Source organism: Rhea pennata, chromosome 7 (assembly GCF_028389875.1).
Source record: "Rhea pennata isolate bPtePen1 chromosome 7, bPtePen1.pri, whole genome shotgun sequence".
NCBI classification, from domain to species: Eukaryota; Metazoa; Chordata; class Aves; order Rheiformes; family Rheidae; genus Rhea; species Rhea pennata.
This window is the reverse complement of record NC_084669.1, coordinates 33,675,764-33,692,272: the sequence shown is the minus strand read 5'-3', so window position 1 is coordinate 33,692,272 and position 16,509 is coordinate 33,675,764. Positions and strand designations below refer to the sequence as shown.

Here is a 16,509-nt window from a genome sequence, read left to right as displayed (position 1 = left end):
TCAGTGAAAGAATTCCCATTTCTCATTAAAATCATGACAATTGTAAAATTGGACCAGATGCGACCTAATTGACCACTACAAAAAAAGTGATCATGTGAAAGAGCGAGCGAAGGGAACTGAACCGTGGTCTCTGAAGGCACACTACACGAAATAGTCCAGTGACCCCTGGAAACTGCGGTAGACATGTCAACACAGTAAGATACAGTACTTACAGACTCATACACCAATTCCGTATGCCGTAAAGTCAATTTTTTTTTAATTGGAACAAACTGTTTTCTATGCACCGATACACTGTGCAAACAAAGCACAGTGTCTTTCATGTCAAACAAATAGCTAAGACAGTCCTATTGCAAAATACAGCCTTTGTTCATTTTCACCCTTACCAGGAAATTTTACTGGGAGCCAGGTTCCACTCTTTAACACATTTCCTAAAGTCAAGCTCAGCCTGTAACCAGAAGTTAGTACCTTTTTCTTTTAATCTCACGACCCTTAGAATCCCTAATGAATCCTGGACATAGTGCATTTGAATTGCAACAGTTCTTGGAACAGGTTCTTGGTAAATAAATTTATGACTCTATTGCCAATTAGATTCCAGAGTTTCCTTTACAAACTTAGCAATAACAATGGTTTGATTGCACAAAGAAAGGCTTGTGCAATTTCATTCAATAATAAGGTCCCTTGAACTCAAACAATGCAAACAAAGCCCCATTTAAGACATTAAAAAAAAAAAAAAGTTTTCGGCCAATGGAGAATTCAATAGTCTTTTGAAACATTTCCAAGATTTCCGTTAAAGAGTTTTTAAACAAATAATGCACTGCTTCTGTTGGGGGTTTATGCTACCATTTCTTTTTATTTGTCCTGATGTTTTGCCCAGTTTATTATGAGTTTCCTCAGCCAGAAGCGGCCATGGAACAAGAGAAGCGCCTTCCTCCCCTCTCCCCTTCCCCTGCACTGCGTTAACATTGTCTTAAAAATGCTATGATCAAATTCCAACATGACGTCGTCAGAAGCGAAATCAGTCACCTCGTGTAAACAAATGCATGAGTCCAGGACACACAATTTAGCCTAAACAAGAAAGAAAAGTGTTTGATTTGCCAAAAAGAAAAACAACAAAAAAAAAGACAAGCTTGCATTTGTGTTTGCTGTAGATTTTTATATTCTCTCTCCTTCCCCCCCACCTTCCCCTGACCCACCCCCAAACCCCTGATTCTTACGTGATTCAGATCTAGTGCAACTTTACTAGAGATGTCCTCAACATTATGGCCTCTGCCCAGCTGAGCTTGCGATTTTGTTTCCTTAACGGTTTGTGGAACAGCAGGATACTCTGCATTGGCACGTTCATGTTCTAAGCTCTACTAGTCTGTTTACGATCAATTAAATATAGTTTTACCACAGGAATATAAAGTATTTAATTGAAGAAGCTGGATCTTTAACAGTAGACGAGTATATTATTCTGGTTTCCACCTTTGGATATTAACTATGATACATTATATATTGTATTTGGCTTCATATCACGGGAAATTTTAATGACATGCCTAGCATGCAAAGTGTTTCTTAGTAGTTTCCATTTCTGTTTTTATATTGATTACACTGTCTTTGAACAGTAACTGAGATGGTTTGAATCACAACCAATTTTCACATTGTAAAATGCCTCCAAGTCACACTTCTCTTTACTGATGTCTATGCTTAGCTGCACGGCAGTGACGTCCTTCAAAGCGAACACACGTCCACAGGAAAGCTCTTTCGTTACGAAAACCCAGTCCCTTCGCTCCCGGGCTTTTACACTTTGCAAGGACTCCCGGGAGGAGGGCTTAGCGCCCGGCGTGGGTGCACAAGGAGCATCCCAACAGGCTGCAAGTCCCTTTTTTGGCCCCGGGGAGGGGGCTGCGTTTCCAGGGGCGCCCTGCTGAGCGGCACCGGCGGAGACGCGCGCCCGCGGGTGCCGGCGGTGCTCTCCGAGCCGGGAGGCCAAACCCGACCCGGCCAGCGAGCCCCGGGCTCGCAAACCCTCCGATTCAGATCAGCATTGGCTCCTGTTCTAACTCCCGAAATTCTTGACATTCTCGCAAACCACAAATCCGTTCTCTGCACTCCTCTGTTATTCAGCAGCTTGTGCCAGTGAGGTTTTGTTTCCTAAATCGGTTCTCTGGTATGCAGGAGGGTTTCACAGCCTAGGTAAGGTAAGTACAACTCTTGACAAATTCACGGACCACAATACGGGAAAGCAAAGCTCGGTGGGAGGGAAAAAGCAGCGTATGAGCCATCGTGGCAACACTAGGAGAGCGGCAGGTGCTCAGCACCTTGCAGGATCGGACCATAGGAAAAGGAACTTTGTTTGCATCCTCGCACCATAATATTACCTACAGTATGTTTATATCCATTAAGATTAATCTGAACCAGTTGCTTCAGTTTGTAAACAGTAAACGTTACCACAAAAACAAAACAAAAACGCTGCTCAAAAGTATATAGAAACAGGAAAAATTACAAACACGTAAAAAAAAATTAGGACAGCCACAGTCTTTAAAAAAAGTTGCAGATAAAATGATACTGTTTAATTTAAAAAAAAAAACAAAACCCAAAAAAACAAACATAAAGAGCACAGAATATACTGGACAAACAAAACTATATAAATTATTGTGACCAAATGTGACACTGGTAGTTTACGAAGTGGATATGTACAGTCAAATTAAACAGTGTTTACCCTTCTGTTTCTAATAGTGTTAAAATGAAAAATCTATTGCCGTTTTACTATACATTGCATTGATTGAATCTTAAAAGTTACGAAAAGTTACCCCAAAAACCACATCCAATGATTGTATGGATTCACGGCTCTCTTCTCCTTTTCAGGTTCATCTCGAGTCCTTGACTCATTTGAAACAACGCAACGCCTCTGATCCTTGGCTCAATGAAAACCAAACGCAACTGTCACCTCTGATTTCAGTGAGCTCAGGACTGGGCCTGCATTTCCATGGCTCCCTTTGAACTTTTGCTCTCACCATATACAAGTCCTTTCAGAAAACAAATATGCAAAATGCAATTCTTTCTCTTTTTCTTTTCTTTCCTTTTTTTTTCAGGGGGCAGGAGAAGGGGATAAGGGGTGATGTGGGAGCCAGAATTAAAGCAGCAGTCCTGTCTGGATCCAATTTGGAAGCATTCCACTGCACGGGGTAAGACTGCATCCTGGTTAAGAAAAATATAGATTGCTAATTCTGCAAGACATCATCACAGGGAAGGAATGTCACCAACTTATTTTTTTTCCTCAGATTTTTTTTGTGTGTGTGTGTGTGTGAGAGAGAGAGAGAGAGAGAGTGAAAGAATTTACAGTTTTGTGCTGGGGTGTACAGAGGACAGCTGGGAAGATGGGAATGCAGCTTGAGGGTTTATAGCAGCTAAAGGATAAATGCTATTATGCAAAAGGTCACCGTATGAACTTCCTACAGGTGTTGCTGCAGCTAAGTGTCTGTACAGTTGCTGCGAATTTGCAGGGGACGTAAGGAACTGTCTCTGCACCATGAAGGAATGAAGAGCCAAAGGTTGCATTAGTGGGGAAAGCATGGTCTGATTTTTCAAGTACTGTAAAGGATGAGAATACCCGGGCGGGAGGCGATTGTTCAGCCCTGCACACAGTGCTCCTGGATACAGGCCTGTGAAGATGGGGGTTGAAAGGGGAAATTTGTGGCCTTCCAACATGCTGCCAGAATGTATGCTGTGCACGGATTTGCTGCTTTCCCCCTCTGGATCGGGAACCTTTTCTTTCGCCGGGGTCTCCTTTGGTAAGTGCAGAGGAGAGACAGCTCGGATTTTTTTTTCAGAAATGACCTTGTCCAAATCCTCCAGGCTCCGTTTCAAAGGCCGGGCAGCACCGATGGTTTGAGGGCTCGTCCTGCGGCTGATGATAGGATGCACCATCCCTTCCATCTTCCTCAGATTCTCCAGTCTCTGGGCCTGCTGTTTCCCAGACCTGTGGAGCAGCTCGCTGTGTTTTTTAGGGGCCGTCATGGCCATGGGGGACACGCGGCAAGCTTTAGGGTTGCAGTCTAGGCTCACAGCCTGGCTGCTGGCAGCTGGGAACTGGGAGATGCTTTTGCCTTCTTGCTGCGCCATGGATGCGTGAGGGAGGCCGGAGCCTGGAGCCTTTGCAGTCTGCTTGTGTACGCTCTTTGGAAGACTCAAATCTGTTGGCTGATCATCTGAGGAGGCCTCCACTGCTGCCTTTTTTTCTTGCTGATGCAAAGATGGGTGATAATTTAAATTTAGTTTTTCTTGGTGTTTGTGTTGAGTAAAAGTAGAAATATTTTCTGACTCTCTGAACATGTCCCGAGGGAGATACTTTGATGTCTGTTCATTATTAAGGTGGTGTTCTGTATGCCTATAAAGACTGTGCAGATGAGGTGATGAATAAAAATCTGCCAAGAAAGTGGGCACATGGGAGTGCTGCAGTGCCCTTTTCTCACTCATTTTATCTTTGCAGTCCTGGATATCTGTCTTCGGTACGTACGACTCGGCAAGAGAACTGAGGTGATGTTTTGAAAAATCACAGCGCTGATGATCCGGTTTACTTAGTATGTCATGCTTAAAAACATCATTAATCGATTTCCTTTCTTCCTTCGTTTTAAAACTCTGTACGTGTTGTATGACTGATGGCCTATTAATTGCTACAGGATCTGAATTAAGGGCATGGGGACCTTGTGATATGCTAGAGGACAGTTCATCTCTGCTGTTTAGTTTCTTTTTGCTAATCAAAGGTGGAGGAGAACCGTATGGATAGCTACAAGACAAGCTGGCCCCACTGACCTGTGACAGCAGTTTTTTCTTTGCCAGGGGTGACATGATGCCTGGATTACCTTTTGAGTAGAGGAGTGGTGTGTAACCAAAAGTGGAGTCATCGTTCATGGAACCGGGCAGCTCCTTCTCCTTGAACATGTCAAAGTTCTGGACCACCAGCACTTTAGGTGTTTGCTTGAGTGCATTATGGATATCTTCATTTCCCAGCTGATCCACTTTCACTGTGCAGTTCGCGATGTAATCGGCCATCTCCGGCAATTTGTCGTCTTCCATGTCGCTTTGAGTGGGCAGCTGGACCGGAAAAGCCGTAAAGGGCATTTCTGGAGGTTCACTTTCTAAGCTGTCAGTAAAAGCTTTGTGTAACCTTTGTTCTGGCTTTGCGTCTTCCAGGGCATCTGCTGAAGGATGCAACTGCTTGGTGATGGTGGCATCCAACATGGTCTCCTCCTCCGAGGACATTGCTATACTTGAGAAAGAGGATGAGTGCTGGACTTCCTCCTTGGCCTTCTCACTATTTGAGCTGTTTTCTGTCAAGTCTGTCTTTTCCAGAGGCACTGGCCGAGCTGCCTCTGGTGAAAGAGATGGAGGGCCTTGCACGGGTTGTTTCATCTCTCCCACTGCAGGATGTTCGGGGAAATTTTTCTGGTCTGCTGATTCTTGATCCTTCTCTTGTTCTGATGAAACCTAATAAAATGATTCAATAGACAGTAATAAGAATGCTGTCTGTGTTGGCAGACTGTTCATAAAATCATACACAGTACACTGTTTGCTACTTTCAGAAATGTACTTGTCAATCACCTTGTTGGAATGTGAAAGCTCTAATACCAGGTATCAGAGTCAAACAAAGAAATGTACCTCCTGGAGATATTAAGAATTACACCATCCCTGCTGGTGTTGTAATAAGGCATTTCAAAACAGCACATTTGTAACCTGACTAGAGGCACTGGTGGCCTAACCAGATCGCTGAATGCTGATCTCATAGTCTTTATAAATAATTACGCCAATGCGGAAGAGCATATTTCATAACGTGATCAATAAGGCTATAGAAATTTCTCTCACTTCACCAATAAAAATTACAAACCAATCCTACTTTTTTTTCTTACGTAATGCCAAAAATACAGTGCCTCCAACTTGGCTATCTTAAAATTCAGAGATCACAGAAGAGATCATTCATACCCGGTTCTGCATTAAAGTGTGAAAATGATAGAAATGGAATAGCAGGAATCCCTATTGTAGACAGCAAATCACTGCAACGGCTTAACTGGGACACGCATTTTTTTTTATTAACGGATTAAAATGAAGTTGTCAACATTCAGTAAGTGTATGTGCACGCTATTACAAACATATCTTTTATCCGTTATCGTCAATAGAGCTGCAGCTCTTTCTGCTCCCCCATTAATAAAGCTGGCGCGCACAATTCGCACTATTCATCCCATTATGTAGCCGGCTGAACTGCGACCCGCAAAGGTCATTAGAGCGTCCCATCTGCGATCCAGCTGACTGACAGCCCTTTTCAGAACCGCTGCCATCCTCCTCTGACATGTCGTGGTTGAAGACAGTCATAAAACAGCAGCATTGTGTGAGCCCTTTATTATTATTGTTTTCTTTCTTTCTTAGTTGTAAAGATAAGACGCATCAAGAAAGTTATTATCTAAATGCTGCTTTATGGTCTACCATCGATTGGAATGAGGGACAGGAAAAAGTCCTAACAAATCTAACCATCCTAGAGATTTATTTCTTCACAGCTGCTTTTAAATATTCCTACGTGTTTGGTTGGCCTATTAGTTACAGTGTCTGTTAGTCATTGTAACTTTTTCTTTTTAAACTAATAGCTGCCTTTTTCAGTCCAAATACCATCATTAGGTCCTTTACAAAGTACTATCACCAGTCCCTGGAGCTTATAAAATTACAGGAAAATACCAGACAGATGAGCAAAGCAAGGAGGAAAAAAAGAAGGAGAAATCATATTTAATAACTGTACATTCTGCTCTTTGTCTCTGTTAAGCAACATTTTGATTGAAGTTTTAGCTATTGTGGGGAAATGTGCAGTAAAAAGCTAATAGCATTTTGCCTGGTATCTTGTTTCTTTGACTATGTCATTGTGACGGCAGGAAAACAGTGAAGAGCACAAAAGCAAATGCAACCCTAATAAATTAAAGTTATGTTCTCTCCCTGCATACTCATCACTGTGCAGGAGGTGAACATGCAATTGAGAGGACTGTGCCCTTGCTGCTCAACCCCACTTTTAGAGATAGCAGATATGGCCAGCTCCTCGGCCACATGGTCGCTTGGTGGTGGCCATGCCTCTCCATCTACAGATGTAGCTATGAAGGTTCCCCATGAGCAGCAGCTGCCACCACTGTCCCCAGATAAGGATGCACCCAAGTGGGACGCCTGTGATACAACCTGGCATGGGGACTCGCTGCCAATGCATGTGCCACGTGTGAGGGACAGGCGACCTCCTGCGCTGTGCCCGGATGTGGACATGATGGGACGGGATCAGGCATCTCCGTTCTCCCGGCCACTGGAAAGGTCACAGCCTGGGCACGGAGCTCATCCCACGGCATGGCACTGCTGAGCTTGCGTCCAGTCCTGCAGGCCCCTTTGCTGCCAGGCTCCACGTACCCACCTACTCATACAGTGATCCCCACCAGGCTGATGTGCTTAATTGCCCACCCTGATGACACAGGGGCAGGACACTGCCCTACATCCCAATCAGGGGACAGATTAATTCTGCTGTAAAAGGTACCATCCCACAATAGGAAACTGCTACAATTGTACATTTTTATTGTCTCTTCCAGGCTCCTTACATTTCTGATAAGCACAGCTTAGGAACTCTTCCTGCAAATCACACACAAAAATAACTGCAGTTTAAGCAGCAGGAAGTTTGAGATAGGGAACAACAAAAGCGAGGAAATTCAAAGTTAAGGCTGACGCTCCATTGCTGACTTGTTATGTTGTGCCGAGCTGTGGCAGGCCCGATAGTATGTAACATATCTTGCTGATCCAAGGCCCCACAATAAATAACCAGGCACAAAGGAATGACAGGGGAATGGAGCACAAGCCTTAACTTCGCATTTCCTTGCCGTGGGCAATTTGTGTTGCAACCTTCCAGTGACTTTAGTAGGTTTTTGTGCACTCTCCTCTCCATGTATTTTAATCAGAAGCAGAGGGGTTCTCCCCCTAAACGGGTTCCCTACTTTAAAATTATAGCGTGAGAGAAAACAAAAATCTCTCCCCTCTCTGTGAAGTCTCTGACGCTGGATATTACAGGCGCTGTTGATCAAGGCTATTAAAAACACAAATTCTAGTTCAGACAGGAGACGAGACTTGCCACCGTAAGCATGACTTAAAGAGGTAGCAGCACGCAAAAATCAAAATTTCCTGCTCTTGAAACTGAGTAGGCAACGTCTCAGACGCATCCCTGTTTACTGGCTCTGTGATTTTTTTAAACAGTGAGGAGGAGGATTGTTGTTAGCTGAGTCAATACCAATTTCCAGGCTGGTTTAGAAACAGGCAGGACTTATGTACCTGCCAGACAGCAACGAAGTCAAGGGAGCAGCCCGAGTCTGCCGGGCACGTCACATGGCTGTTGGCATTCTTCAAATACTTACAACACCTTGAAGGCTGCTGTGATCTGGCAGGCTGGGGGGAAAAGCAACATCTTGTGCACGGGGCAGCGCGTGAGGAGCTTCAGGGACTCATTCGCACCCCAGTGCAAGTGGGGCCCAGGAGACGTGGGCAGGACTCACAGAAAAGAAGACACATTGGAGGAAAATCCCCACTGATTTTATGTCCCTTAGCAACCCCCTTACTTGCAGACTAACATGAATTTTGCTCATCTATCTTATCATCGGCTGTGAGCACAAACTCTGTTGCAGGAGGCTGGTGCTAGGACGGTGCTGGCTGAGACCCTGCGTGGGGACCAGGCGTCAGGAGAGGGATCTCTCCCAGCAGGAACCGCTGGTGGCCCGAGAGGGGGAGCGGGCAGGCCCGGCAGGCTCAGTCTCCCCCAAAAGTGACCTTTCAGCCCAAGGAGAAATCGCAGGTGACGTGGTAAAAGCCCTGGCGTTGACAGGCGTGTGCCTACCTCTGCAAGCACGGAAGGGCTGATCCCGAGGCTGCCATTACACAAATCAGCTGTATCCAGCAGTCACCACAGTATTATCAGCAGCATTAGAGGTTCCCGCACACTATACTTAGATTAGGAAATAACTGTGGTGCTTGTGTGGTTTCCTTTTGGCAGCTGCTGATCTTCCAGCGGCGACCGCTGTATAACACAACGAGGAGAAACGATCCTCGTTACATCCAGGGCTTGGTTTTCTGCCATCGCTTCCACGCAGTATGGAGCTAACTGGTGGCCGTCCGCAGCCCGGCAAAAGCGCAACACCGACGGCGCTGCAGCAACCGGAGCTGCGCGCGGGAAAGGCCAACCGCTCCGAATCCGCCCATTTAAACCGTGCGCCGTACCACTGGATTTCACGGGATTAAAGCTGTACATTTTGAATTGAAAGTTAAAAAGCAGGAAAGCAACCAACCTCAGATGCATCCTGGGGTTTCTGTGCATTATCTTTTTCCTTCTTGCTCTTTTGGTTTTCATTTTTGATGCGTTTTGTTCCAGACACTTTTGTTTTCGCTTCACCCTCCTGGGAACTGTTATCCTGTTTTCGAGGTTTCACTGGAGGCAGCGGCTTATCTTCCTCTCCTTTAATAAATCTTTCATATGGCAGGATTAATCTAGGGGATTAAGGAACAAATAATTGATCAGGTTTTGCCATTCTAGCAAAGAACAAAATGTAACTACTATGAGCAGTTTACTTAATAAATCTATCTCCTTCCGCAGTGTAAAAGCAACCCTGTAAACTCTACATCTACAAATCCAACTGTGATAAATCAACTTATTTGGCAAGATTATCACGTGGTGTAAATCCAGTGGAGCTGTAATTGGTGTAAATCAGGTGTCAGCAACGCTGCAGCGCTGTATGCAGCTGAGGACATGAGCCACGCCGTTTCAGATCGATCGAAAAAATTACTTTTTTTTTTTTTAATTTTTTCCTGCCTCTCCTTAAAAGCACAGAGCAAACCCCAGGGAAGCACCACTGAGCAAGCCGGTAACAGCTTCGTGATCTGCAGGCTGGTTCCCCTAAGCGCAAGGCGCAGGGGGCCCTCGGCGGCGGACGAGCGCGGCAGGGTCCCCGGGCGCCGGCACCGGCGCCACGGCCCCCGCCTCTGCAAACCTGCCTTTTCCTCCCTAGCACCGAGCTGGAGCCGTCCGCCCCGGGCGGAGACGGGACAGCAAACCAGAGAGGAAGAGAGTTAAAAAACGAAGGAAATTTTATCCCGGGAACTTTCCTCCACAAAGCGTGTGAAGCCGCTCTAAAAAAAGAAGAAACAAGCAAAAAATATCCTCCCCCCCCACCCCGTCGCCAAAGCATAGAACAGTTTGGGCTTTAATCTATCTGTTTCCCCTCTGCAATTCGTGATCTGAAAGGAAAAATAACTGATGTAATTAAAAGGGATAGATTGCATTACAATCTCAGTTTCAACTTCAGTGATTAAAGTTTTTATAATGCATTTGGTATGATTAATGACTAACTGTGGGATTAATACAAGGCTCAGACTTTAAAAATATGAACTTTAATACAGCAAACATAATTTGTTTTAAAAAAAAGACAAGCTGACGCTATGAAGAAAATGTACTTTGCTTATAAACAACATAAATCTGTTCAAATACCAGGAATCCTTAATTATCTTTAATCTAAGACTCCAAGGCAGAAATCTCTTTGGTTCAGATATTCGTTTGTTATCCTAGAATCAGTTCCTAAGCATGCAATTTTGATTTACATACTTAGATGTTCAAACACAGTTTGGGCTTAAGAGAGCAGAAATTAGATTGCTCGCGATCATAATATTTTACATTTTAATAAAATGCAACATAAATTATGTTAAAATATAAACCTAATTTATGCTATATTAGAAACAAAATTCATTAACTGAGCATGCTCTGACATGGTATGTGCAAAGAGGCGTGAATAATACTTTCTAGCCCTGAATTTGGCAGGGCTCCAGTAATGAAGCTAAGCAGAGCCCACAGGGAATATTCATCTTCAGATCCCATTACAAACTGAGTTTAAACATGTTACAGCTGCTAAAACTGGAAACTGCTCCCTCTATGCAAACTTAGCAAAATAATACGCAGTTGCCAAATACCTGCTTCCCACTGTAATATTACAGTTAATGTGTGTATAATAAAGAGCATAACTAAGCAGAATAAGGGGAAAGAATGAAAAAAAAAAAAAATCTTGTTCATACTTGAGGGCTGCTCGACGTCGGCCACGGGGCGCGCGCGTCGGCGCGTGCTCCGCCGGGGCAGGCGAAGGGAAACCCGCGCCGCCACCCCCGTGTTTGACTTTGTTTTGTTGCCATGGGAATGCGGGAGGAAAAAAAGTTATGTGTATGTATGTGTGTATATATGTATATAGAATAAAAACGTACACACAATAAAAACTTTATACCTGCGTCTCCCGGCCGGCGCAACGCCTCCCCACGCGGGCGGCGGGGGCGCGCAGCTCCGGCGCGCGGGGCTGCCGTGGGAGCGCGGCGGCGCGCGTGCCGCTTGCTCCCGCCGCGCTCCGCAGCTGGCGGCGAGGCGGCCGTGGGAGCACCCTCGGCGCAGCCGGCCCGAGGCCCGGCGCCAGCAGCCGCCGCCGCGGCCGCTCCGGCCTTGGACGGCGCCGCCGCTGCGGGGCGGCAGGCACGCTAAGGCCACCGCGAGGCACGGCGCGGGCGCCGGCCGCGCTTCTCCCCCCTCCTATTTACTTTTTTACTTGCAGTTACGCACGGGACGCGATCTTATCGCCCGAGGGCTCGAGGGTTTTGCAGCACGGGGCGGGCGGCGAAGCGGAGGCCCGCTGCAGCCACGCTCGCGGCGAACGCGCCGCGCAGCTGAAGGCGACGCGCCTGAAAGGAGCGCGGGCCTTCTTTTTTTTTTTTTTTTTGCAAATATTTGCGGCCCAGGTGAGATTTAATCAGTCTTTGCGCAAGGAAAGGCGAAGCCAAAAAAAAAAAAAAAAAGGCAGCCGAACCCCTCTGCTGTCCTCCGCGCCGGGAGCAGCAGCCACCGTCTCAGCCGCTTCGAAGCGAGGCTGGATTTCGCACGCGGGGGGAATTACTGAAGTATTCAGGAAAAAAGGAAAGGGGGGGGCGATATTTTGTGGTCTAAGGAATATTTACTTGCAAAAGCTGGGAGAAAACCAAATAAAAGGGTCTTTATCACGATCAACATTCCAATATTAAGATTAATAAAATGTATTATTTATAAGTCAATTAACATAAATAGAATATGTAAGCACCAGTGTATTAAAAAATCTTTCCACAGGCAGCAGATTTTTAGCAGCATGAGGCTTTTTTTTATTTTTTTTCCCCTGGAATAATACAAGAATAACATTTTCCAGCCAAGAGCAGAAACAGTAGGGGAGTCTTTGCTATCACAGAGCTTCTTATTAAATTCAGTCACTGTGAAAAGCGAGCCTTTTTTTTTTTTAAATAAAGACAACTTAAAATCAATACAAGTTAGATTAACAAATCAGTACTATACTAATCCTGATTTATTACAATCGGCAATATTAAGTTTAATCACGTATAAACTGCTACTCTAAAAAAAGATTGTGCTTTACTAAGTCCTGAATTAAATAATGGTGCAGAGTGTACTGAGTTTTTAGATCTGCATCATCTGATATTATGAAAAATTCAATGTACTTCTCCGCAGCAGATGTCAGAGGTCAGCAAATCTATTACAGTAATGTAAGTAATCTGGCTTTCTGCCAACCTTTTTTTAAAAAACACTGAAGCAGATAATTTTATATTTACAAATTCTAAAATCCTCCAGGGACTGAATCTCTTTCCCAACAAAAAGCAGAAACTTCACATTAGAAAAATGTATTTCACAGTATATCAAACATGTCTTCATCATTAGCATTTCATAAAAAGAACAAAAACGCCCTTCATCTTTATTAGTCAACGTTTTCTCCCAGCCACAGAAACAACAACGAACGCGAGGCCCGACCTGAGCCGGGAACCGCTGCATTTTCACGTACGGATTACGCGGAACGGAGGCGCGCCCGGCACGCTCTCGCGTGTTTCCAGCCGATCAGCTGGGATCAGGATCTGTTTTAGGGGTGAACGAGCACGTTCCTCTGCCATCCGATACTTCTTAAAAATTTTTTTTTGGGGGGAGGGGGGAACTTTCTGAATTTTCAATAGTTCCTTTGTTAAAGCATCTGTTACTCACGTAATTGAAAAGATGTTTGTTCAGTGGCATGCTTGAGAGTACAGTTATTTAATCTTAATGATAAAGCCCTGAGGACAGAAAATCATAAGTAGAAACCTCTCGTTATTTATCAAAAAAAAAAAAAAAGGAAAAGAAAAAGGGGACTAAGACACCTCATCCATCTTCAGGCTCAAATTCATGCTTGACGGAAAACTATTGACACAATTTGCAAGTTGCAGACTTTCATCAGAGGCTGTGCCTGGCTGCGCTGGGAGGGGGCAGCAAAGCGGGGTGCGGACAAAAGCAAAACCACCCCGTCCGTTCGACAACAAAAACTGCTGCTTGGCAAGTTTTTTGGGTCAAACAAAGAGCTAGCTGTAGTTTACAGCATGACATAACACTTGATTAATTTTTGCCAGAGGATGTTTTCACACTTAACAGTGTAACCCAAAACCTTCTATTAATTACAGCGTGTATTAAAAGACAACCATAAGCGTTTTCAGGTAGATGTTATAACAAGCGCCTGTATTTTCCTCCCTCTGAAAGACTGGCTGCTGCCGCCTATAAAACTGTGCTGGAACGCTTGCACTTCACCCAAGTTATCGAAATGCCGTAAGGAAACCAAGCAGCAGTCGTAAGGAATGTGGGACCCTCCGGCACGTCGAATTACCCCACAACATCCTCAGGGCAGAGAGACTTCACGGCTGTTGAAGGGAGCCGTGTAAAAGGGACTTATTTTGACCTGCCTTGTGTTTCTGATAATATATAATATTTACGTGAGCAATTTAGATGGGGGGAAAAAAGAAGAGGCCGAAGGGGCTGTGAAGGGCCCAAGGCACCGTGCCTCCTGACGCCGGGCCCCCTGCAACGGGACGGACGACGTGCGGCGCGCCCTGCAGGTGCCCCGAGGCCACGGTGAGGGGCGCCATAAAAACTGCCGGGGTTTTGCGCCCGCGGCCCGCGGCGCGCAGGGCCCGTCGGGACCGAGGGGGCCGCGTCTCACCCGCCGGCGGCGGGCAGAGGGGGGCTCCTCGCCCTCCGCAAGGAGCTCTCGGAGGAGAGGTCCGGGCGGCAGCCGCGAGCGCGCCGGCGCCGGCGGGGCAAAGCGCCGCCCCGAACGCCCGCGCCGCCGCCGCCGCCGCGCACCGAGCGACGGCCCCGCGATGGGAGACCATTAATGCCTTTTATATTGGTAATCATCTGTAACACGAGCAATTAAGTACAGTACTAATGGCCTATAGCCAAGAGCCTGGTGCTAATATTAAAAACTGACAGAGACGAATAGGTTTGGAAGGGAAACCGGGCTGACAAAGACATTTTTATGAAGTGCTCGGGCCTATCCGGGATAACCCAGCCGGCGGCAGGTTCAGGGGAGCCGGGACCGCGGCTGACCCCGCACTAAAACCCTTTCCCCCGCAGTGGGCCGCGCCGCCGCGCCGGAGCAGGGCCGCGCTGCGCGAGCGGCCGCAGCCCCGCGAGCCCGGCGCGGCTCGGGAAGGAGAAACCCCGAGGTTCACCCAGCGCTTCCTTCCCAGCTTAACCCAACTTCCAGCCTAGCTTCACAGCGCACCTTCGCGCTGGAAAACGCGCGTGCGTCCTCAGCCGGGAACGTCTGCCCCGCGCGGCGGCCCCGCTTTTAGACTAAATGTCAACCGAGCACGCTGGCTGTACATGAACGTTACATTTGCAGGTGCTGTAGTCAGAAATACCACCTGAGACAAAGCAGGACAATTTCATCGACTTTTTTTTCCAAGCCTGAGTCTCAATACGGTTTTCCTGTGGTTGGGAAAAAAAATTAAAAAAGCACCTAGCACTAGAAATCCAGGGACCGGAGCAGTCACTGAGGGTTGTCATACACGTGTACACGTGTTTGGGTTCTTCAGGCCAGACAGGGTAAAGCATGTTTCTGGCTAGCCCAGGGCTAACCTGAAGATCCTACAGGCTTTTTCTTCTCCAAAGGCCACCTTCGGCCAGCCGGCCAGGGACCGGGAGAAGCCCCGGGAACCGTCACGGGCCCGGGGAGGGACCGCGGCACGCGCTGCGCCCGCCTCGCGCGCCCACCGCAGCCCCCGCTGGCCTGACCGGCCCTCCTGGGGCAACGACGGCGGAGGAGCCGTCGCACCCGCTAGCTGCCCTTCCTCGTTTTTCCTGGGGTGCGGTTGGCTCCGTTTTGCAGCCTCCTTCCCAGCGAAGCTGTTGTAAAAATTAAGATACGAACCAAAGAAAAATCAGATGCTCGTTTTGTTGATTTTGTCACCGGAGACGTACGCCCTGGTTTAAGTCACTGTGGATTACCTGACTAACCTGGTGGGGGAATATCCACCACGTCTTTAAAACCCCTCTCCCTCTCTCGTTCGCCAATTCTTTACAAAATGCTTTGAAGGCTCTCCAAATTAATTTTTTCATTATTAAACAAGCATTTCAGATTTGTTATCTTACCTTTCATAATGTCTGCGAGTACATGTAGCAGCACTTGTGCTTCCAGGGTTACCACCTAATTCATCATAAATATGTTTCCATTGTCGACGGGCTGTTATCTGTAAAAATGGCAATGGAAAATTTAATCTTGCATCTTTACAGATCCTACAGCATTTCAGTTCACAACAACAAATGCATGTGTGACACTTTCAGAACACCATGTACTACCAGCACTATAAAAGCCCCTACAGAATATACAGCGCGCACAGAGCTTCGGGTGCCTTTTTGTTTTTTAAGTTGCAACCATGTCTATTTTATTTCTCTCTAAAATGGAGTGATCTGCCTGATTCATTATCAAGTCACAAGCAATGCAGCCTCACAAAAGAGGAGCTCAATCAATATAGGGTCATTAACCATCAGAAGTTATGCAGACAAATCCCACCGTGAATTATGAAAATGAAGCTCGAACCAAACTCGGCACAAATAATGATTACGTAGTTATTTTAGCTGAATTAGAGAAAATAAATCTGCTGCAAAATCCAAATCTACCACAGAATTCTACAAATCCACAAAAGCATAGTCCGTAACTCTATATGTTACAAGCTGTTTATTTTTACCCATTTATGTCAGTTAAATATATATATCAAATATTAATGAAATCTTAACATACTCCAATGTTAATATTTGAGCTATGTACTTTATTGGACCACGCTGATGAAAATAAACATCTTGTAACATATTGAGTTGCATACCATGGTTCTGGATTTTTTGGTACAGGAATTAGGATTATACAGAATAACAGATGGAAGACCTGGCAAAAGAATTGTTTCTGAATACCACTTCATTATTTTATATATTTAAAACAGGAAGAAAAACAGGAATAGGACAAGCTCAACAGATCACCCTTCTCTGCCTGCAGTTCATAAACAGGGCCAGTGGAAAATTAGGGGGGGGGGGAAGGCTGGGGCAATTTGGGGAGAATTTTATCATTTTCTGTGGAATGCTGTGGATTTTAATACATTCAGCCCTGGAGGCTT

At 45.9% G+C, this 16,509-nt stretch overlaps 1 protein-coding gene across 5 annotated transcripts in view; it reads right to left on the bottom strand.

The window, feature by feature from the left end:
- Positions 1-1,219: 1,219 nt before the first annotated feature.
- Positions 1,220-16,509, bottom strand: part of ARID5B (AT-rich interaction domain 5B) — a 100,358-nt gene continuing 85,068 nt past the window's right edge. For all 5 annotated transcript variants that reach the window (XM_062580331.1, XM_062580333.1, XM_062580334.1 and 2 more), the window contains 3 exons: positions 15,494-15,591; positions 9,324-9,522; positions 1,220-5,469 (listed from right to left, as the gene is read on the bottom strand). In XM_062580331.1, coding sequence (XP_062436315.1) covers positions 3,319-5,469; positions 9,324-9,522; positions 15,494-15,591 — 2,448 coding nt within the window. In that variant the 3' untranslated portion in view covers positions 1,220-3,318. The remainder of the gene's footprint in view (positions 5,470-9,323; positions 9,523-15,493; positions 15,592-16,509) is intronic.